General features: G+C 35.8%; 1 protein-coding gene across 2 annotated transcripts in view; it reads right to left on the bottom strand.

Annotated features, from left to right (window-relative positions):
• GRIK2 (glutamate ionotropic receptor kainate type subunit 2) overlaps nucleotides 1-22,932 on the bottom strand; it is a 424,554-nt gene that overhangs the window by 71,676 nt on the left and 329,946 nt on the right. For both annotated transcript variants that reach the window (XM_049818325.1, XM_049818326.1), the window contains one exon: nucleotides 22,190-22,407. In XM_049818325.1, coding sequence (XP_049674282.1) covers nucleotides 22,190-22,407 — 218 coding nt within the window. The remainder of the gene's footprint in view (nucleotides 1-22,189; nucleotides 22,408-22,932) is intronic.

Below are 22,932 nucleotides of genomic sequence, written 5' to 3'. Positions count from 1 at the left end.
TAATAACTAGCCATTTTGTGGTCTGGAAGCAAAGAAAGGATCAGATTAGGGTATAAGAGAGTTGTTGGGAAAACAGAATTCATGTCGAGCTAAGCATCAATGCCTCATAAAATTCATGGCATAAAATTATTCAAATAGTTGCTTTAAACCATGGCTTTAATGGCTTTAAACCATAATGAAAGAACTTAAAACAAAAGGACCATATGACTAATGACTGAGGACTCAGCATAAGTGACTAAAGGGTTTAGGGTTAGGTCTAGTTGTATTTAACAACCTCATTATTGTGCAGAAATAACACAAAGGGATCACAGGGATTAGAAATACACTAAGGAAAAAAACATTGCATGTAGTTTCACAGTACCTAATTTAAAGAGAAAGTTGCTGAGGAATAAAAAAACCCCACACCTAAACCTCAGGTCTGAAAGCTAATAATCACAAAGATGTGTTCTTCCTTTCTGAACTTTAAAAGGGATTGCAGTGTTCTGATCTAGGGCCACCTAATAAGCACTTACATCTCTGCTGTCTGTGATAAATATCAATGCTAGGCAGATGGAAAGGTATAACATAGATGTTACAACTTTAGAATAATGTGCAACGACAGGATACCTGCTGTTGGGGAGGAATCAGCATTAAAGACCCGTTGTGGTAGTTCCACCAGCTGTAATTTAAAGTGATAGGCTTATTTTTTTACAAGCTTATATCATCAGCTGTAGCCATGCACTAAAAAACTCTGAGAAAATATTAAATTATAAAGACGTTAAGAAAGTAATAATAATTTTGTTTACATCAAATTATCTGAGAGCCCTTAAAAAACAGTGCTATTATTAATATTTACATATCCAGCTTATTTTAAATTTCTGATAAGAGTAACTCCCCTATAAAATTGTTTTGTAGGCAGAAATCTGATAAACTTCAATGCTGCACACCTGAATCTGAGAATTTTCTTCTTTATTGTTTGAAAAAGATAACTGAGCTTAACAAATAAATTTTTAAGAAGCACAATGAAATAGAACACACATAAAATATATTGTACTGTAGCTTGTATATGTTTCTACGCTTCAATCTTCTTAGTTTCAAGAGACTTTTTCAAGAAACCAGCTTCTAATATGGTCTAACGACATTTGTTTTTCAGGAATAAAAAGCAAAGAAATCAGCTGAGACACTTAAGTCTGAAAATAGCTTTTCAAACAAATTTAATACATTTTTTTTTCACCACTACATAAAACCTTTAGAGTATTAAAGTGTAAGAAGAAACATTTACGTTTAAGTAATTAAACTTAAATGTTTTAAAAGAACCACCATAGTCTATAATGTAAAACTATACTGTTATAAATATAACATTAGAAAAGAAATGCAGCCAGAAAATTGAAGCATCTAAGGAGGATGATTTTAACCACAGCAATTAAAGAGATGGGATAGCTCCCTTTTCACTTGAAACTGCTTATTTTTACTATAATGCACAACAGGTAAGTCTTGGCTCAAAGATCATATTATTAAAAATACAATTGTTTTTCATTAATCTTATCCTCCCCTTTTAGAGAAAATTTTAAAATCAGCTCTGCAACCTTGTAAATGCAGGGAAATTCCTCCCTTAATTTGAAATCCATTAAACTTCAGTGGGGATGGGCCATTCCTTCACTTTAGCACATCTTTAAATAAAAGCTAAGATATATACATATGAATGAAGCAAAAGGTTTTTAAGAAATTTGAAATCTTCAGCTAATTTCACCTGGTTAGCAGGGATAAATATGTTAATAGCAAACCTACCTGAAAGAATAAGACTCAGATTAAAACAACTCAAACACTGATCATACCTTGTTTCAGGGAATTATTTCTGTGAATTGCATTCAGCACAGAAGAGTAATTTTTCTCAGAAATAAACTTTGCCTCAAATTAAAAACAAACAAAAAAACCCCAAACTAAAAAGGCAATGGGAAGAAAAGAGAAAGTAAGGTAGATTTGTTTTAAAAAGAACGCTCTCTGGCAGAATGTCTTTTTTTTTCTAATTTGGATTTTGATTCTTTGTTATTTTAGCCAACTGCAATATTCAGAAAATTCTACAGCCCAGTTCCTTTGGGTTTTGTGGTGTTTTAAGATGGAAACTAGACTTGTGAACATAAATGTGCATGTTTTAAGTTAGATTCAATGAACAGGCTAGTTCCATGTACTATGAATTTCAAAACTAAGATCCGAATTTCAGATTTTCTGGTCACAGTTTTGTGATACTGCTTAAATGGTGACAGGTTCAGGGTGCCACACAACAGTTAAGTGTTAATATTAATTTACTTCTTGGTTTTTTTCTATATTTTTTTTTTTCTGTTTTGGATGCTGTTGGGTTTTTGGGGTGGGCTGTTTTGTTGGTTGTTTGGGGTTTTTTGGTTTGCTTTTTTTTTTTTGGTACAGCTGGTTTTTTCTGTACAACTGTCTCTCTAATAAAACAGCTCTCTCTTTTGTGTATACTGAGCATGTCAACAAAGCTGAGGAAACATCCAGAAGAGCTGGAGGCAAGCAAGCTGTTAAGACCCCAGATGGCCCATGCAGGGAAAAAGCTTTCCATGAGAGGAAGATGTTTGGACATGTGAAAGCTGAATAACTTGTTTATTGCGGAAAACAGTAACCAGATCATCACGTTAACATGTGGGATTCTACCACAAAGGGAAAGCTTTGTCACCACATGAAAATTAAGTCACTGATGCTTCAGAGCATTTATTGCCTCTTATCATCTCATCATGTGACTAGCAGGGATTCCATTCAGGATTTTGTGCCTTTTATGAATTGCAGCACATAGCTAATTTGACCCAGATTTTAACTATTTGAACTGCACTATGGCTTTAATGCATATCCACATTAATACAGTGCCTAGGATATTGGAGACAAACAAATGTAAGACAGTAAAAACCAATCAAACAAAAAAACCACAACAGGAGCCATTATCACTAATACGATAGTTAGCCGGTAATTGAGCTGCAAGTCTCTGAAGTTAACATAGGAATGAGCATGGTATAATTGTCTTGTAAACAGATGAGAGAACAAGATACTGTTTTCATGAGAAAGTGCATTGGTGTATGATATTTTATTTCTGACAGTACAGTAAAACTAAAATAATTTTCTATATAGGTAGAATTTAAAGCACAATTACTCACAAGCATTAGCTGTAATTTAAGAATTCTTTTTTCAGATATGACCCAAGAGACCAAACTGACCTGCAGCAATCAAGACCATAAAGACAACCAGAAGACAGAGCTGAATGTTATCAATACAAAAGGAGTGGTATGGTTCAGTAGCTGCCACAAAGGAGCCAGGGGAAGGAAATCAGCTCAGCAGACATTCTAGGATTATTCTATGCCTCCTAAGTATAAATTAACATACAGCAGAAGCTATATGTTCCTTGAGATCTTTCAAATCCCAATTGCTGTTAGTTCCTTGCTTCAGTAAAACACAGTGAATTTAATAATAACCCAAAGTTATTAATGGCATGCATTTGATGGCACCAGCAACAGCACTGCTGTTTTCATTCTGCATATTTCTGCATCAATAATCTGTGAATATCCTGAAGCAAATTTTCCTGTATTTTCTGTTGACCAATTTAGCAGAAAGCACTCTGGCAAAGCCTATCTCTGAGTGTATTACTTTAAGTTAAAATTTAGAAGAAAGAGCTTTTGGTAACTGTACATAGAAGGCTACAATTACAAATTAATGATCTGATCTAATACCCATCTATTTAGCTGGAAACTTTCAGCACAATTCACTGGGATTTAGTTGCATAGGGATACAAAGTTCAGGGCTTAAAAAAAAGGCAGCAATAAAACCGCTGTCCTTAGTAAAGTGTACAAAGTTTCACCTGATACAATTGTTTTGATAATGCATGGGATTATGAAAAAAAAATTCTTAGATTTAGGATTATGATAAAAAGTTATTCTATCCTAAGTACAGAATCAGATTATTCTGACAAACATTTTTCTTCATGGCACCTGGTTGCATGCATGTGTTAAATTTCCTGCAGCTGAGCTTTGAAGCAGCTCTATTCCTAATCTTTTACTGCATCACTATGATGTAGTTCCTGGGGAAAAGAAGTTTAACTTAATTCTTTTGACTTTATTTTTTCGTAATCAATTAAAATGCTCATTGTTTTCAGAAAACTGTCAGGAGACCTACAGTGAAAAATAATACCGTTTGTATAGTCTAATTAGCTGAATTGCAATATTTAATAAACGAGACACCTACCTGTAGTGACAATCAAATATTGTCACTAATATTGGTCTACAGAGATTTTCATTTTTTTCTCCTTTTTTGTGATAGCTTGCAAAATGCTAATTTTAATGGGATTTGTGCAAACACAGTTAGACAACGTGCTCCATCTTGTATGTATTCACACCGTATTTTCCCACTCTGAAAACTACAATACGCAGTCCTTTTCATAAAAGAGATACAATAAGTGAACTAAAAATATACAAGGGGGGTCATTACACTTCTAAAGCAATCTTGATTAAAACCAATTTTAGACCAGGTGAATAGCTGTCAGAGTACTCACCTACAGGTCATCTCACTTACAGGTAAACTCGACCCTGAACCTCAGTGCATACAGGAGATACAGTTGGCTGAAAGGGTGTGCCATTGCTTCTGGGCAACCACAGGAACATTGTGACACAGCAATAGAAAAAAAGGTTTGTCCATGTCCACTAAGAAGGCCGAAGATTTCAGCTTTGAGTGCTTAAATTTTTTCATAACTTCAAGAAGCTGACATTTAACTTTCTCTAACTAATTAAATAAGGTTATTTTCTCCATTACTAATATGGATTTACTACCTAAAATAAAAGCCTAATAAAGTCCAGACTGTAAATGACTTCACATGTTAGACACAGCTCTACATTTTATTGCTATCTCCATTTTGCTTGCTTTGATAAATTGTTGTTCGAAAGCAGCAAAAATGAAAAAAAAAAAAGAAAAAAGAGAGAGATGATTTAACAGATTTTTATAATACTTTTGGCAGTACAAAATAGTTGGTCTTGGGCTGCTGCATGACAAGAATGCCTCAGCTTCACTTTAAAGCCAAAGGCAAAATAATTTTCTCTTGTCCCCAAATGTAAGAACTGAAGGCGGAAGCAACTTGCTTGTAAACATCATTACACAGCATTCTAAGCTGAAAGAGCAATCTCGACAGATACCACGTGATGTTCATTTAAGCTCTTAATGTCAAAGCCCTCAGTTCTGCCCCTTGTGAACTTTGGAGGCACATAAAGCTGAAGCACTGCAGAGTACTCAGTAAATCAAATTCCATTCTGGCACTAAATATCTAAACTGTCAGTGCAACCTTTGGATTCAGTGTGTGCTCTAGTGCATTTATTTGTTTATTAGTGTGAACAGAGCTCAAGGACCAGGGACAATTCATTTTCAATCCATGCTGGATTTCAATGAGAAAGGTGCTTTTAGATAATTAATGCTGACTCCTCCTCCGCATTGCCAATAAATGTAATTTGCTCTAAGTATTAATTGAGCAGACTAGGGGCAGAACTTCCTTTAAGCAGTATTTTAATTTAAAGATCAGTGAGGCGAGAAAATCGCTTCAATGTTTTATAAGAAACATTTATTCACCCCTGTAGCTAGAGGTGTTCTTAGAGAAAGATATATAATTAAGGAGTTGAGCTTTTTTTTAAGGCCCAAACCCCTCATGTTCAGTCTCAAGCACACAAAATCTCTAATTCACCTTCCTGAAAACAAAGTATCTCACAATTTTGCAGAGTGAACGAATGAAATCATCCATCAGTGAATATTTCCCTGCAAGTATTCTATCACTACTACCACCTGCTCCTTTTTACAGCTTGCTCAGAAAAGCATTCAACTGCTATCAGCAACTGTAAGCTCTCATACTGACAAATACTATCTATGATCCACTGACTTGCCAGCTCAACATCACTCTGTTTACTGACTCTCCAGTTTTCCCATTCCCTGTAGGACAATCTCTCTAAAGAGCATCCACTTGATTGATGTATTGAAACTCAGTTTTTCTGCAGCAGTTACTGTGTGGACAAACATTGAGAAGTTGCTTATGCTGTTGAGAAAAAGAAGCATACATAAATATCCAAGCTAGCCCCAAACCAAGGAACTTTCTGAACAAAAGTCTTTAAATATTTATGCTCTAGAGACATGATAACATGTTGTTTGTTTCCTATGAACATGTTCCAAAAGCAGAATTTACACTCTTCTACAATACAGTGATCACCCAGGGAGCCAATTCTTGTCCCAGAGTCATTGCACTGGATCTGCTTTCTTCAGAGAAAAAAGAAACTGCAGCATTCCAGTTTAAAACTACCAAAATCCTGATCATTTAGTGCAATTCCCCTGACAGATAACTATCTAACTTTTTAACTGTTATTAAAGTGACTCTTTCAGAGCTGGAGACATGAAAGCCATCATATTCTAATTTTCTGAAAGCTTGATAGAACCAATATTCTTAGTATAGATGAAGTGTAATGAAGCACTTTCTTTCCCATAGGAAAGTCTTCCACTCATATTCTTTGATGCCAACTAACCTTCACATCTGCTATTTCCCTATTGATTGCTACAACTTGGCACTTTTGTAGTGTCTGATGAGGAAATGCTATTCAATGACACCACTTCCTCTTCAACAAAAGGAGTGCAGTAAAATAGCAGTGTGTTTCCTACACCTTCAGGGGAAACACTAGGTGCAAATTATGCAGACAAACATGTAGTAATCATTTATGTGTGTGTATGTGGAAAAGAAGAAGGTTTGTTCCTTTTGTACTGAACCATTGCCTATGTAAAATTATGCAAAGTAGATCTGGTTTTGAATTTTTTAAGCAAATGAGGAGTCATTCTGGGTCCTACTTAAAAACTCCGTCTCAAAATACATGGTGTTCACTGTGGAAATAAGCTTGAAATTAGTCATCACTTAAAATACGATCCAAACATATATTTACAAATCAGTAATGCACATTAGAGAATACCAGAACAAAGAGTATGTTTGTTTTGCTGTCCTTGAATACAAAGACATCAAAGATTCTTTTTTCAAGTAAAATGAAATAGTTTCTTCTTGACACATATGACACTAATGAAATATTTAATTTGAAATGAAAATGATAAGTAATATCAATTATCTAATAGGCCTCATTTATAAAGCTGTGGGAAACACCAGCATGACAAAAAGAAAAGCACTGCATTTTTAAATTAAAGATAAAATATAACATTTTGGCTTCAAACAGAGTGAAACTATTAAACCATTGGTGTTTTATTGGCATTTTACTTTGGCTTTCCTCTAGTCCAGGCCTCTGGATGTGTAACATTTAACTGATTTTCTTTTTCTTTTTTTTTCTTTTTTTGTTTTGCTGAAATTTCAGATTCCTTAAGCTCTAACGGCCACAATTTGTTCTGTGTATGGTCTTACTTGGAATTAGCTCTTTTTTTTTCTTTCTTTTTTTTTCCCCTTGTATGGCTTTAAGCTTAGATTCACAAAGGTATTGAAACACCTAATACCTACTGAAATCAATGGCAACTTAGTTATGAAAGAAGCATAGAAAGAAGAAGTAAGAAACAAGGATATAGTTCCATCTTAGGATTTTCAGGTTGTACAAATATTTTAACAGGTTACTCCCACAACTGATTTGCTTTAATTTGAACCAGTACAACTAAGAAAAAAAAAGAAATTGATTTGGGAGCAGGACAGAAAAAAAAGTGTTTACCTCTTTAGCCAACTTTTCTACTAGAGTCAAACATAATTCATTCTACTGACAATATTTTAGCAAAACTGCTGAAGATTCTCACTAACTTATATCCAAATCAAGACTATGATTCACATGTTACAGTTAACAAAACAGGGCCAGGACAGAGGCTCATAATTGTCCATACCATCTGTTAGCATGGGGCCGGAAGAGTTTTGGCCTGTCCTAAGGAATAACCTCCCAAATGATACCTGGGCTCCACCCCAAGATAATAAATAGCTCAAGAAATATCAAGTACATACCAAAGACTGTTCCTAATAGGTGATCATGCATAAACATCCTAATTTCAATGGAAAAGAGAGTTTAAGCCAGTGACTTTTCACTTTAAAAATGGTCCTGGCCTGTTTTATTTACTACTAAAAATGTAGCCTGAAAGTGTACAAGATAGAGACATCTAATGCATTTGGAACAATATGCTTGAAACACTAAATAGAGATTTTTGTATGTATCTTGCATTATTCTCTAATAAAGTTTTCTGTATACATTTTACTTTAGTCTCTAAACAAGCCACTTCAAAATGTTGGGTCAGAAATAATGATTTTTTTAACAATAATTTTTAAGACCCCTTTCAAACACTTGAACAGGCTTCCTAGAGAGATGGCAGTGCCCCAAGCCTGACAGTGTTTAAGAGGCATTTGGACAATGCCCTTAACAACATGCTTTAACTTGGTCAGCCCTGAAGTAACCAGGCAGTTGGACTAGATAATCGTTGTAGGTCCCTTCCAACTGAAATATCCTGTCCTCTCCTACCCTATCCTACCCTATCCTATCCTAGGTTTAATTGTATTCCCTCTGTTTCACCTTCTAACCAAGAAGCCCAAAAGTACAGAAATATAAAATTTGCAAAAGATAATTAATGATTCAGAATCTGTTAGATGGTATAGTTTGTTCCGGATGTGGGCAAATTTTATCTTTTCTGTAAACAAGGCTGTTTTAGTTTTGCTATGTCACCCTACTAATCTCCCATATGCATGCAGAAACCCAAACATGTGAATAGCACTTGATTATACAATTAAAGAAACAGGAATCAATAACTGCAGTGTTGTCATCTTCAGGCTTAAAGGTGATTCCACGTTTTAAAAATGTACTATGCCAATTCCTTTGCTTGCTTATTCTTGCTATTCTTTTTTAATCCAGGAGAAACAAGGAAACAATCAAACTACTTTAAACAACAGTCCCTTTCCTCTAAATGCATTAAGAGTTGCTCTAACAGTTGCAAATTAAATCATACCACAATTTTGGAAATCCAAATACTATCTTAGAGGATGTCAACATAAAAATGTTTGGAGCTTAAAGTGGTTTCAGAAATGGCAATCTGTGTATTTCCTCAGATTTTTCATCATTTCTTGATTAACACCTACTGAGCTTTAGTAATTCAGTTGATGCAATTTGCTGAACTGTACCCTTCAATTTAAAGTTTCCATGAAAATTGTGGCATAGAATATGTCAAGATTACCACATACTTCCAACAAAATATCCAAACAGTGCAAAAACATTACTGGTGCACACATCAAAAGCCTGCACCTGTGACACTAATCTAATTAAAAAAAGAAATTAATTTGACTCATAAATGTAAAAAAAATTACAAGCTACGACACAGCAACATCTGCCATGCTGGTGGAGGATAAATGTACTCAACTTCTAATATTATCAAGCATATGGAATCACTTGAGCAAAGCAAAATGGTAGACTGTGCTTATTGTTTGTTATTTTTACTTTTGTTTTTCAAGGCCTGGATTTTGCAATCACTGGCTTACTTTTAGGAACACTCATTGTGACCAGTTCAATCTTTTAAAATATGATGTTTACAATCACAGATGAGAATTTTGGCCATAGTCCAACTCGGACTGTAAGCCAAAATGTGAATTTTTTTCTGTCATTTGAAAGAGATTTTTCTCTTTGTTTGTGTTCATTTCAGTGCCAACTTGTAAGAAAACAAACTCTTCACAGCCCTTAAACCAATAGTCTAAAATAAGACAAATATCCCTACAGTGCCAGTTAAGTCAGTCAATTTTACTACGGAATTAGAATTATTAATATTATTTCTTGTAAAATTAATTAATTTGCATACATAAATATTTTTAATTTGATTTTGTATTTGACATTACAGCTGCAATATTTGTCAGTTCTGGTGGTTTTGCTGTTAGATTTATTCCACTAAAACTTAGAGATTCAACTTATCAAAGTAATTCTATATTTCTGAAAGGAAAATTGAAGACCTGAGGATTAAGACCAAGAGACTTAATGGTTTTCGGAAGTGTTAAGACATTTATTTGGAGTATTTAGAAGTCAAGCTCTCTCTTGGAAAAAAAAAGTTCAGAAATCCACTATTAGCTGAATAAAAATATTGGCCTCAATACTGCTTATGAAATAAGCCTTATCGTTTCCTTTCAATTCTCTTTTCATCTTTGATGATCTGATTTGAAAATACAGCCACTGAGGCAGCCAAACCTTCATTATGAACAGGCTGTACAAAAAAAATTTCTCCTTAATTTCAAAAGAGAGATTTCTTGTATGAGGCACCTGTGACTGGAAGAGGAAGCTATAACTGAAATTGCAGTGTTTCCTCTGCTAACTTCTTATTTTATGGGTAGTCAAACCCCTGACTAGAATACAATTGTTGGATTGCACATATGTAATGAACTATGCTCAACATCCCTGTACTTCAGGAACAAAGGCTGCATCAGAAATACTAGGTGTAACCATAAAATAAATTAAGGAACCAAACTGTTGGTTTGTTCAATCCAAGAAAATTCCTTAGCAATTCAACCTGAATAAAAATACACTTGAATGATAACTACCTGGACAGGCTTAGATAGAAATTCTAGCATCAAAGAAACTATTCTGAGAGTTTCTTTGCCAGATAAGGTAAAAGGGTAAAAGAAGAGCTAGATAGCCTTCCAAACAAATCACAGAAAATGTTTGGTGCTAATCTTCCTTCTTCACGGGAAGTTCCTTTAGGGATGGCATTTTCCTTTTTCAGAAAGTGGAAATGTATGAAAGAGTACATGCAACTTCTATCAGACATGTCATATAGAAGCTTCTTAAGAGTTTTGGAAGATTTCTTGTAAGTCAAGGAAGGTAAGTGTCTCTTCTATCAAAAAATAAAAAATGAAAGAGAAAGAGAAAGACGGTAAGAGCAACAGAAAGAGGAACAGAACAGTTTCTATCTTACCACTGGCCTTCTGTTGCACAAGAAAGTAAGAGTTCTTCAAAGAAAGACCAAAAAAGTTGTCTTCAAAGGCCTCCAGGATATTTGCTGTATTTTATAGCTCATTGAGGGGGAGCTGCTTTCAGTTCTCAAATGCAAAGATAGACTACTCAAATACAAATATTTTAAGGTAAGCAATACTATATCCTTTGTTAATTTTCATAATGCCTAGTTTCTAAGTAAAAATAATAGTTTACTAATAGTATGTATTAATATAATAAAAGCTCTCATGGTCCCCTCAAATCAAAGTGACTCATGACAGAATTCACATAATAACTTAACTGGATTTTTGTTGCCAATTATATTTAAATATCTATTTTGAGAACGTAAGTCAAATTCAGCATAAAAGAACATATTATTTATGACCATCACCATTATTATGAGTGACTGTCTCTACTTTTAAGATGTGAGAAAAGATAACTCTCCCATAATTTCCTATACAAACAATTGATAAGTAAATTGAAAGATCACATGCCACAGCTGAACAAATAAAAAAAATGCTAAGAAATATCTTGCTTATCTTTGGTCCAACATGTTCATGGGCAGATAATCCTCTGATCAGTAGGCTACTCTGATCATAAAGAAATGGCTGCTCATGGCCAGTGTACTCTTTGCTGGGTAAAAAAATGGCTGGATGAACAGGCCCAAAGAGTGGTGGTTAATGGAGTTAAATCCAGCTGGCAGCCGGTCACAAGTGGTGTTTTGCAGTGCTCCGTTTTGGGGCCAGTTCTGTTTAATATCTTTATTGATGATCTGGATGAGGGAATCGAGTGCATCTTCAGGAAGTTTGCAGGTGACACCAAGTTGGGAGGGAGTGTTGATCTGGTTGAGGGAAGGAAGGCTCTGCAGAGGGATCTGGACAGGCTGGATTAATGAGCCGAGGCCAATTGTATGAGGTTCAACAAGGGCAAGTGCTGTGTCCTGCACTTGGGTCACAACAGCCCCATGCAACACTACAGGCTTGGGGAAGAGTGGCTGGAAAGCTGCCCAGCAGAAAAGGACCTGGAGGTGTGGTCAACAGCCGGCTGAATATGAGCCAGCAGTGTGCCCAGGTGGCCAAGAAGGCCAACGGCATCCTGGCCTGTATCAGAAATAGTGTGGCCAGCAGGAGCAGGGAGGTGATTGTCCCCCTGTACTCGGCACTGGTGAGGCCACACCTCAAATACTGTGTTCAGTTTTGGACCCCTCACTGCAAGAAAGACATTGACATGTTGGAGCATGTCCAAAGAAGAGCAATGAAGCTGGTGAAGGGTCTAGAGAACAAGTCTTCTGAGAAGCAGCTGAGGGAACTGGAATCGTTTAGCCTGGAGACAAGGAGGCTCAGGGGAGACCTGATCGCTCTCTACAACTACCTGAAAAAAGGTTGTAGTGACATGGGGGTTGGTCTCTTCTCCCAAGTAGCAAGTGATAGCACGAGAGGAAACAGCCTCAAGTTGCACCAGGGGAGGTTTAGACTGGATATTAGGAAAAATTGCTTTACTGAAAGTGTTGTCAAGCATTGGAACAGGCTCCCAGGGAAGTGGTAGAGTCACCATCCATGGAGATATTTAAAAGACGTGTAGATGTGGTGCTTAGGGACATGGTTTAGTGGTGGACTTGGTAGTGTTAGGATAATGCTTGGACTTGATGATCTTAAGGTTCTTTTCCGACCTAAATGTTTCTATGATTCTATGATTCTAAAGCATGGTTTAGTATATTTTTTTATAAATCAGTAATCTATATTGTGCAGATTAAGGATCTCAAATACATTAAATGCAAGTTCAATTAATGCATGGATAGTGAAAAATGCTTAAAAGGCATCGATACTCAATAAAGCTTATGTAATTATTACCACAGGTGTATTGCAAAAGGGGTCATTTAACCAATCTCAACAAGCATTCTCTTTGGAGCAATTAATAACTCTGGAGAAGAAATTAATCAGTATAATAAGACTTCAGGTAGTATCGCGGGCAATTCTGGCACTGGAAATATTTCTCTACACAAAGCAATGCTAATGCAGTTGGACAATACCTCAGTAGTATCATATATAAACTGACAAGGCGGAACCAAGAGTTCACCTCTGCTAATGAATGGAGGCTTTCAAGCTGCTTCAGTGGGCATGAACTCAACACTGAAGGTTGCTCATATGGCAGGACCTCACACAAAACTGGCTAAACTAAGAGACAGTTCACTCTAGAGAATTGTTTCTGAATCACATTCCCAGGATGAGTCATAGATCAAATCTGCAAACTTTACATGGCTACTTGGTGATAGATCTATTTGCTTTGAAGAGCAGGATGATTTTTTTTTTTCAGACTCTGATAGTTAAAAATGTTCTTAGATGTACTCTCAGCAAACCCTAACTCTGAAATCTGTCTTTCATACAGAATGCTGTTTGCAGCTGAAGGATTCTCTATGATCTAGTTCAGTTCCCTTTCTCACCTTGCTCATGATCTAAGACATAAAGAGAGAAAAGCTGAAAAGAGAAAAGGAAAGTGTTGTTGCCCTGCCTCCTGGGGGAAAGCAGCAGGAGAAGGAGAGAAAGGTGATAAGTTTAGACAGCAATTAGGTTATGCATTTCTGAGGAAAAAGCCTTGCCACCAAACCTATGATCAGAACCCAGAGTTCAGTCATCGTCTTACAACTGATCCTGTCAGCAGTGGCATTACAGGCCCTGAAGAGGCCAGAAAGTGAAGCACATCGGGTGAAGGAAAGGAAACAAAATGGCTTAGCAGTTAAAACAAAATCTACAATAGTACATAAGGACAACATACATTCTGGAAGTATCAGCAATTACATTGCTGTTGATTTTCTCACCCTCACACCTCCAAACGTCTAGGCAACATAACTTCCTTCCCAAAGGGTGTGGATTCCCAGTGGCTTTCACATTTAGCAGGGTGATAAAAGATCACCCTGCCATGGAAAGGGACACCCTCTGCTCTCCTCGCATCAGTTCTAGCATTCTAGCAGCCAGGGCAGCTTTCTTCACAACTGAAAAGTAAACATGCAACAATAAAAAAAGATTCATTTTCAATTGGATCAGAAAGCTGGACTGACTCTTGCCACAGCCCTGTGGTATGTAGAGCCAATAGAGCTTGAGGCTGAAGGCAGAAGGGGCTGGACTACTCACGGTTAGACTGGCTTAAGTTGATCCCAAAACAACACAACAAGAAAACTTTTGAGAGATATGACCAGAAGCAATTTGCAGTGATTAGTACTGATTAAACTCCACCTGACTTCAAAGGAACAAGCCCCTACTTTTCTTGTCTTCAGTGGCATCACTATATATTCTCAAAAAAAAAAAAAAAAAAAAAAAAGACAGAATGGGTTTCTCTTAACTACAAAATGATTTTTCAAATATCTAGATTATAATATTCCTCTGAATAAGCTACATTTGGTAGAAATTCTTGACTTGCGCTGACAAAAAACCCTGACACAATTCAGGACTCAAAGTGTGGTCTGGATAGTATTTGTATAACATCAGGCTTGATTTTGTGCAGACAAATGAACAGTTTATTAGTATTTTCCCACCCTGCCCCGGGCTCTGATCTCTTGTATCCTATATTTCTATCCAAGTGGCAATTAGATCTTGCTATATTTTACCGTACCTTATACACTGAGAAAGACCAGCTTTATTCAGACAAACCCCATCATGTACATACAGTATGGATCATTAATGCATGTGCACTAATTAATGCATATTGTTGTCAGATGCAATTCTGAAAAATAATACAAATGTCAGCTTCTTGCTGGTATGTTCGTTTTAGCTCTACATTATATTCACACTGAGAAATACTTACGGAATAGGAAAACCAGATGGGATCATAAGTTACATAGTTTGGCCCACCTGCAAGTTCTGTGGGGAGATCAGCATAAAACTTTTTCTCCTATGAATATTTGAGGTAAGGCAGAAACAGATGCTGAGCTGTGGAAAATATTAATTGTTCCAAAGGCAAAGATGACTTTTCCTATTGCCAACTTTTAATTTATTTTTGATGTCTCTCTGACTTTCTTTCAAAGATAACTAGTGGGGACCCATTTCATATGTTAACTATTTAATTCAATATTTTAATTGTTGTGAGTGACTAATCTTGATTTCACTGGAAAGTTATGTATATTTCTTTGAGAGGACCACAAAAAGCATTTGTATGTATTTCATCAGTTTCTAAGAGCTGTAGCTAGATGCAGGTGTAAATGATAAATATGAATCTTGTGATTTTGAAGCATAATTATTCATGAATACAGCATGCTATCAAGCAGCTTATTAAGAGTGCATACTATCTGGATATATGGCATAATGCACTATAAATCTTTGCAGAAATGAAAAGTTGACTAGTCCTTGTGTTCATCTTTTTCAGCCCATAATGTAGGAACAGGGGAAAAGGGTACAAGGAATGAGGAATGGGGAAAGGGGAGGGAAAAGCCACGGGCATGGACAAAGGCAAGGGTGGAAAGGTAGTGGATTTCTACCACATTCCATCTATTTTTAGTTTCATGCCTCAGCACTGAGATGCAACAGGCAGCCAAACATATGCTCTTATTTACTGCAGGAACAGTAATGGCTCTGACAACCCCAGAGAAGGAGGAACGGTCAAGACATCATAAAACCATTTCAGTCACTTTGTCCCAGTACCTGGAGAGTTGGTTGGAATGAGGCCTTTTATATGAATTAGTTCTGCTTTCTGCCCTCTGATTCAAAAGAAAGACAGCACACCGCAAAGAACTTAATGGTACCAAATTTATCTGAATTTCTTCTATTTAGAATTCAAATGCACGGCTGCCCTTGTTATAGTCTGTGTTAATGCATCATCTAACCTACCTACCTCTTCCTAGCTTCTTTGATCTTTTAAGGAAATAAGTAGAACCTAGTGAGGCAGAGGTGTTTTGAGGTCTCTGGACAAAGCCTATATCTCATTCTCACAGACTGTCATTGCAGATTCAGTTCTCTTAAGTGTTTGGAGCCACCACAGACCTTGCTTTACAGGTTTGCAGCTGTGCCTGCTTTTTTTGCACATTCAAAGTAGTAGTGGTTAACTGAGTAGGTGTTCCTACAACAAGGGAATAATCATGGGAAAAGGGAAATAATGCATTTCAACTGTATGTGTTTCTAGCAAATAGGCCCAAACCGTGACAGTCAAAAAGAAGAAGAAGAAAAAAAGAATACATGGTATTTATATTCAATTCCCTTTTAAGTCAAAAGTGCCATGTGTTTTTATGCAGAAGAACAAGTCTCTATTTGTTACATTCAAATGCAACTTATTTATAAAGCAAAATAATTTTAAAGCAATCTGAACATGTATCTGTGGTATCTGCTACCAATTACTTTTTAAGCATTATTCAGATCAGCACATGGAGGCTGGGACTCAAAAAATTGTTTTCCATTAGTCACTGTCAGTCAGTGGATATTTGAGAAGCTCAGAAGTGTTGTTTCTTTCATCTTTGACTTGCAACAATTCCACCAAATAATTGACACGCATTCCTAAACTTCATAATGTTTTATTTGCAGCATTCAGCTAAAGGTTCTATGTGTGTATATGCCCATGTGCTTGTACATGCATACTTATTTGTTAAACATATAAATGCCATTTGTCTATTACAATGTTCAAACCCAGGTTTGAAAAACCCACTGAAGTTATACTGGCTTTATGCATGTCAATGCCAACATCATTCATGACAACTGCATGGCATTCATACCTTTATTCTTGCTGCTATTCTTTCATTTATGTCAGGGGATCTGTCACTTGTACTCCAGTTGCAAGCAGTGGGAAAATTCCCCTACAGCTCCTTCTTTCAGCCTGGAGACACTATTTCTGAGATTTTGCAATGTATAGGTAGAGCTTCATGCTATTTCCTTTAACAATAGGCTGAGAATTTGGAAGAGGAAGATAGACACACAAGCAATGAATTGTTGCCCCCCAAAATTTCCTGAGAGAGATGGTAACAAAATGGCTAGTGTAAAACACAAGGCGGGGGAAACTGAAAAGGGTCAGCAGCAGGGATCTTTGTCGAGAAAAAGCAGTGCAGGAAGCAATGGAAGATGTTGTAGAAAGGTAGAGCAGGACTGCAAAAAATGGGTCCTGAAGAAGAAAAGGAAATAAAATGGCAAATGTAAATCATAAATAGAATAGTCTATCAGATAATTCTAAGGTGTGTGAGTCAGCTTTCCTGAATTAGTCCCCTATCTGCCTTTTACCAAGTGATCTTGAAAAAGATGCATTCCCTTTTTGTGCTTCAGCTTCCTTATCAGCAAAACAAGGATATAAAATATACAACTCTCACAAAGATCTGAGAAGACCTTTAATTTGTGATATGGAAGTAATGACACTAATCTGCTACTAGAGAACGAAAAATTACTTTGTTTTTTACTATTTGGTATGCAAATGCCTAGTAAGCATGACTGAGAAAAGTTATATTGTGCATGGTACTGTACAAAAACATAGAAAGAAAAAAATTCTGACATTGAAAGGCACAGATATGAAAAATTATAACAAAGCAAAGGTACACAGTGACTTCAGAAAAAAAGAATCTTAAAATTGTAGACCACATATAAGCATATGTGCTGTCGTAGTTTCTTTGTGTGTGAGGATGGAGAACTGTGGTACAATTAGAAGCAGGGCGGGATTAACATTGTTGTTCTCAATTTCAGAACTGTCATTCAGCAACAAAACAGACACTGAGATTTTGAGAAACATAGACTGAGAGACCAGAGAAATCAAAGGCAATGAAAAAAACTGAGATTGTTATCCAAGAACAGTTAGTGTGAGATAAGTACCTTTCATGAAAATAATAAATGCTTTTTATTTTATTCCAAACAGGAAAGAAGATAGGCTTCTGAAACTTTAAAATGGTCAATAATGACAAAAGCACCCGAGAGGAAGAGAAGTTGGAAACTAAGAAAAACTCCACAATTTGAGTGGAAACTACGAGCCTAGCAGCAGATATGGCTTAGAATTTACTTTCACATTTCTTTCCTTCTAATTCTTGGATAATACTAAGGTTTTCTTTGTTATGCCCAATGAAATGGCCCACCAGACCCACCAGGCATGTAACAGATTTGTAAAACTACTTCCTTTCCATGCTCAGACAAGATAAGTAGATCTTAAGACGAGAGAGCACTGAAAATTTCCTTCCCTTTCTGGCTTCTAAAAGGAGTTGTAACGTCGTCTTTCTCAGACCATAAGGAGGCATACAATGATCTGGAGGACCTAATAAACCTCTGGAGACAACATTCTCCTTTTTCATTGAAGCTATTTCACAGGGATATTTGACTCACAAGGGTAAGAGCATTTTCAACCTATATTCCCTGTGCTCTCCCTCTCCAAGATTTTAACTTTAGCAGGTTTTAATCTAGCACTTTGTTTGTCTGATTCCCATTTATGTTCTCCTTCAAAAAATGTTCTTCTTTTGTTTTAGCACCACACAGCTTTGGCCAGCTTCCAAAGTTTTTTTAAGAAAGAATTCAATGGACTGCTATATAGATAATTTATGCAGAAATTACTGTCAGTCTCATGGGCAGCCACTGAGCCTCACTGTGATTGGAACTAATAACTATTACCAAGATATGATAATTTTATTTAACATTAGGAAACCATCTGGTGCCTTCACTTCTTGTTGCAGCTTAATGCCACTGTTTTACTCAATCCACTCTCATTAAAACAAGACAAAGCAGCTAAGGAAAAACATACACAGATGATAAATTTATCCTCTCAATCATCTTTGTGCAACCCCCCCAGAACTCATACTCTCATAGATTTTTTAAGTAGGAGGGGACTACTAAAATCTAATCTGAGCTCCTGTATAATGAAGGCTATCTATTTCACTGAGTAGCCACTAAATCAAAAGCATAACATGTTTGAGCTATGCTGTATCTATTTTCCTTACAATGGCTGCATGTGATGGATGAATCCAGCCCACTCCTAGACAAGTTATACCAGTGGTTAATTACTCTCACTCTCAAATATATGCACCTTATTTCTAGTCTGAATCTGCCTAACTTCAGCTTTGAAACATTAGATCTCATTATGGCTTTTTCTGCTAGATTAAACAGTCATCTACTGTCAAAAGTCTCATTCCCATTAAGGCACTTACAGACCATGATCAAGTCACCTCTTAACCTCTTCAGCAGATTAAACAGACCAATCTTCTTTAACCTCTAACTACAATGCTTATTTCCAAACCTACCGTCATTCTTTCACCTTTAATGAACTCTTTCCAATTTTAAACATATTTTTGAAGTGTGATCACCAGAACAGGACACAATAGTTCATTAGTAGTTTCCCTAATGCCATATAAAAAGGCAGTGTTACTTCCTACTTGACATTCACTTGTCTATATATCAGAGAATGTAATACATACCATTTAAACCCCTCCTTTAGCTTACTGATAAAACAGAAAGTATTCTGAAAGGAATTTAAAATGTGAATATTTATCCTGGTTTTTTTTACACACAATGCAGAAAACGTATGCAACTCCTCTGTCTTTTCTATACTATCTATGCTTTTCTATATTAGCTACCTCCAGTGTTACTTCTGTCACTTATTTTTCTGATGGTTTTTGTCTTCCTTTACCAGTTTTCTGTTCTTAACTGTTTTTATATTATTATTTAGTAGTAGTATATATGAGCTGTTCAACTCTAGTAGTACCTTTTAAGGCAATTCCACTTACACTCTTATTTTAAAATAGTTTCTCGCATTTTCATTTTTTTCACGTAAGGAAATTATATTCCTGAAACAATTTGCTTATAGAAAATGGAAGTATATTTTGAAAACACACAAATACAGATATACCATGTTGACCAGAACTATAGTATTCTGTTTTCTGATAACTCAGCCTCATTAGGTAAAACCACCTAATTTTACCAGAAAGTTTACACTAACAGATAGACTGTATACAAATGTTTTGGTTTATCTTTCATGGAATATGTATTTAATTAGATTGTATTCTTTACACAGGTAGCTCTAGTGAATAGCGTTTACATCAAGCAAACTAATTTCCACCTAGAAGTTGCTTCAGGCACTGAATGAATCAAATGAGGTTGTATAGTTTCCATTTAGTTTTCTTTTTGAGCATGATTTTCACTTACTGCCTGAACTACAAGAACAGTTGTAGCTACTTCTAGTGCTTAGGTTTGGATCAACTTCATTAGGTAAAAAATACCAATTAATTTACATACTACTAGATAAGACAGTAAACATAAGAAAAATATTTGGAATCATTTGGTTGCTAGCTGGAACAGAAATTCTTACCTATCAGTGCATTTTCATGTCACAAAATACTTACTAACCATGATCTGTTCACACATAAAACCCAGAAAATACATTTGTCCAACAGAATAAACCTTAATTTGACATTAAATGTATCAGCTGAATAAAGAAATCCTAAGTTTTTTTCTGATTTCTCGTTTTCGTTCATAGTGAAGAGAAGAACTTGTTAATGTACTAACAGCAACACCAATTATGTGATCTGACACCATAACTCTGTTGTGTATAAGTCTAGGTTATTTTAACTGCAAACAAAAATCTTCCATGCAGGATGTACAATTGCTATTTCATTAGAAGTAGGTCCTCTCTAGTTCTTGGGTGCAATATACTAGATAAACACAAAGCACATCTAGATAAATAGAAACAGAAGAAGAAAGAGAGCAGAGAGAAAGAATTGTGCAGAAAAGGGAGCGGTATATTAATACACAGAGGAGAAAAACACCCAGAGGAATAGAAAATAATCTCTGTGTGCTTAAAAAACCCACAGATTACGCACATACAACAAAAGACAAAGAGGGAATAAGACAGAGAACTAAGGGTGGGGAGAAAGAAAACCAAAAATTAAGATGCAGAGAAGAGTGCTTCTTGCAACTAGAAGGAAAGACACTGCTAATTTGAACTTGCTTCCTAACATTTTAGAGTCCACAATTCGAATCTGAACTGGAACAACTTCAAAGTTTTCTGCCAGACAAAAAAGAAATTAAAGCCCTGTGGTGTTTTCCGGTAACTCAATATATACCTTTTGTTGTCTCTTTATGTCCTGAGATGAAAATCATTTTGACTTCTAAAAACCTCAGTCTTTAAACTTTCAGTGCTGTTTCTTTTAACTGCTTCACATATTTCCTGACATCAAGAGACCTCTAATTGATTAGTTACTTCTATTAACTTCATCAGCTCCTTTTCCAACAAATATTCTGGTGAAAATACTTGGAACCTTCCCAATGTGTGCTATAAGTTAAGCAACCTAAAACATTCCAAGATACTGAAGTTGAATTGATTTTTATTTCCAAGCAGAAGGTGAAAGCCCTATAATTATTTTTAAAAATTAAAACTATGTGTACACTTCGTTTGGCTTTAAGGTCATAAGATTAAATAGTGACAATTTAGCCTTGATATCTAAACAAATTTTACACTCTCTGAATCCAATGAGAGGAACTGAGCACACATTCTTCAATTTCTGCACCAGTTTACAAGTTGTCTTGGACCTCAATTTGTCCAATTTCAAATGCCAATATAAGAGACACCACAAAGCTTTAGGTGACAGCATAATAACTTATAAAAACAGAATATACTAGCTAAAAGTCTTCAAAATGTACCAAAGATCAGACAAATATTGTTAAATTCCTCTCTCTTTGGAAGATCTGAGACACCTCTCTGGTATCAAATACAAAGAGTTAGAGACCAAACTATCTTCTCTCCCTTCATGCATACTTCTCACTAATTTAAGCCCACTTAAATGCAGCATATTTCACTATATTTCAAATTGAATTATCTTAGTAACAGGTTAAAAGGAATAGAAAAACTGGAATAATCTGAGGTTTTTATATGGACCCCAAATTTCATTCAAAAGTTTCTCAAAAATACGAAGTCCAAAAGGTTTTTCTCAGTCCAGCCACTAATATCCTTAGTGTAGTCTGGTTGCTTGAAAAAAGACTACAATTAAGTATAATGCTATTGAACTGATACTGTAACTCTTAAACCCAACAAACCTAATTCTTGTACACAACTATAGGAGATCTGTCTGAACAAAGTGTTCAGATTTCTTCACCTACTCCACTGCTTAAATTCAATACTTCAAGCAAAAATCGTCAGAGAAATTGCCTTTTTTTCCCATGAGAGATTTTGCATTTGATTCATTTGCTACCTTGAATATCCACAAAAAAGTGATTTTCAGCTGCTTTTGACAGCAGTGGGAATCATATCTGATGCTTCTCAGCAAGGTGCACAAACTTTCCCCCCACAACCGGGATATAGCATCTTTTCAAACAGAATATAAAACTTACCTTGAAGAAAGTCATGGTTGCACCATCTTCAACTGCCCCATACTCTATCTTTGTCTGTTTGGCCAAATCGTCAGCAGAATCAATAGGGGATTCCATACGTTCCACTGTCAGAAAGGCGGCTAGGTTAGCAGTGTACGAGGAAATGATGATAAGTGTGAAAAACCACCAAATGCCTCCCACTATCCTGGTGGAGAGGGCTTTGGGCATGAGCTCAGAACCTAATGAAAACCAGGGGAGAAAGGTGAAACCAATGCACAGAAAACAATTAGTAAGTGTTCAGCACTTTTTGCCACAGTGGGGAGATGGAATCACTGTGCAAAAAAATCTTTAAGCTACAGGCTTACATGTACTGCTTGTACAAACACACACAACTGAAATGAAAAATAAGAACTGATTACACTTATAAAGACAGATCTTTTTGGAGCTGTGGGAATCAAAAGATAGTAATGGGAGACTCAATGATCAGTGCCTTCTTAAAATTTATAATTATACATATATAGCAATATGAAAAAAGCAGTTACTTGAACTGGCTTTCCAGAATAAAATCCTGGCTGGACTGAGCCTCTAAATTAATACCAGTATTGAAGCACTTATACAGTTCTTTATCTTCAAAGCACTAAATAAATACTACTTAAGTATTTTGTAAAAAATCACTTGAGTAAATAAAGCTATTGATGAAATGAGCAGATATGAAATAAAATATTTCATACCTGAAATAGAAAATCTGAAATCTATTATAAATA

The sequence above is a fragment of the Accipiter gentilis genome, chromosome 15 (genome assembly GCF_929443795.1).
Source record: "Accipiter gentilis chromosome 15, bAccGen1.1, whole genome shotgun sequence".
Taxonomy (NCBI): Eukaryota; Metazoa; Chordata; class Aves; order Accipitriformes; family Accipitridae; genus Astur; species Astur gentilis.
This window is presented reverse-complemented; position numbering and strand designations above follow the sequence as displayed.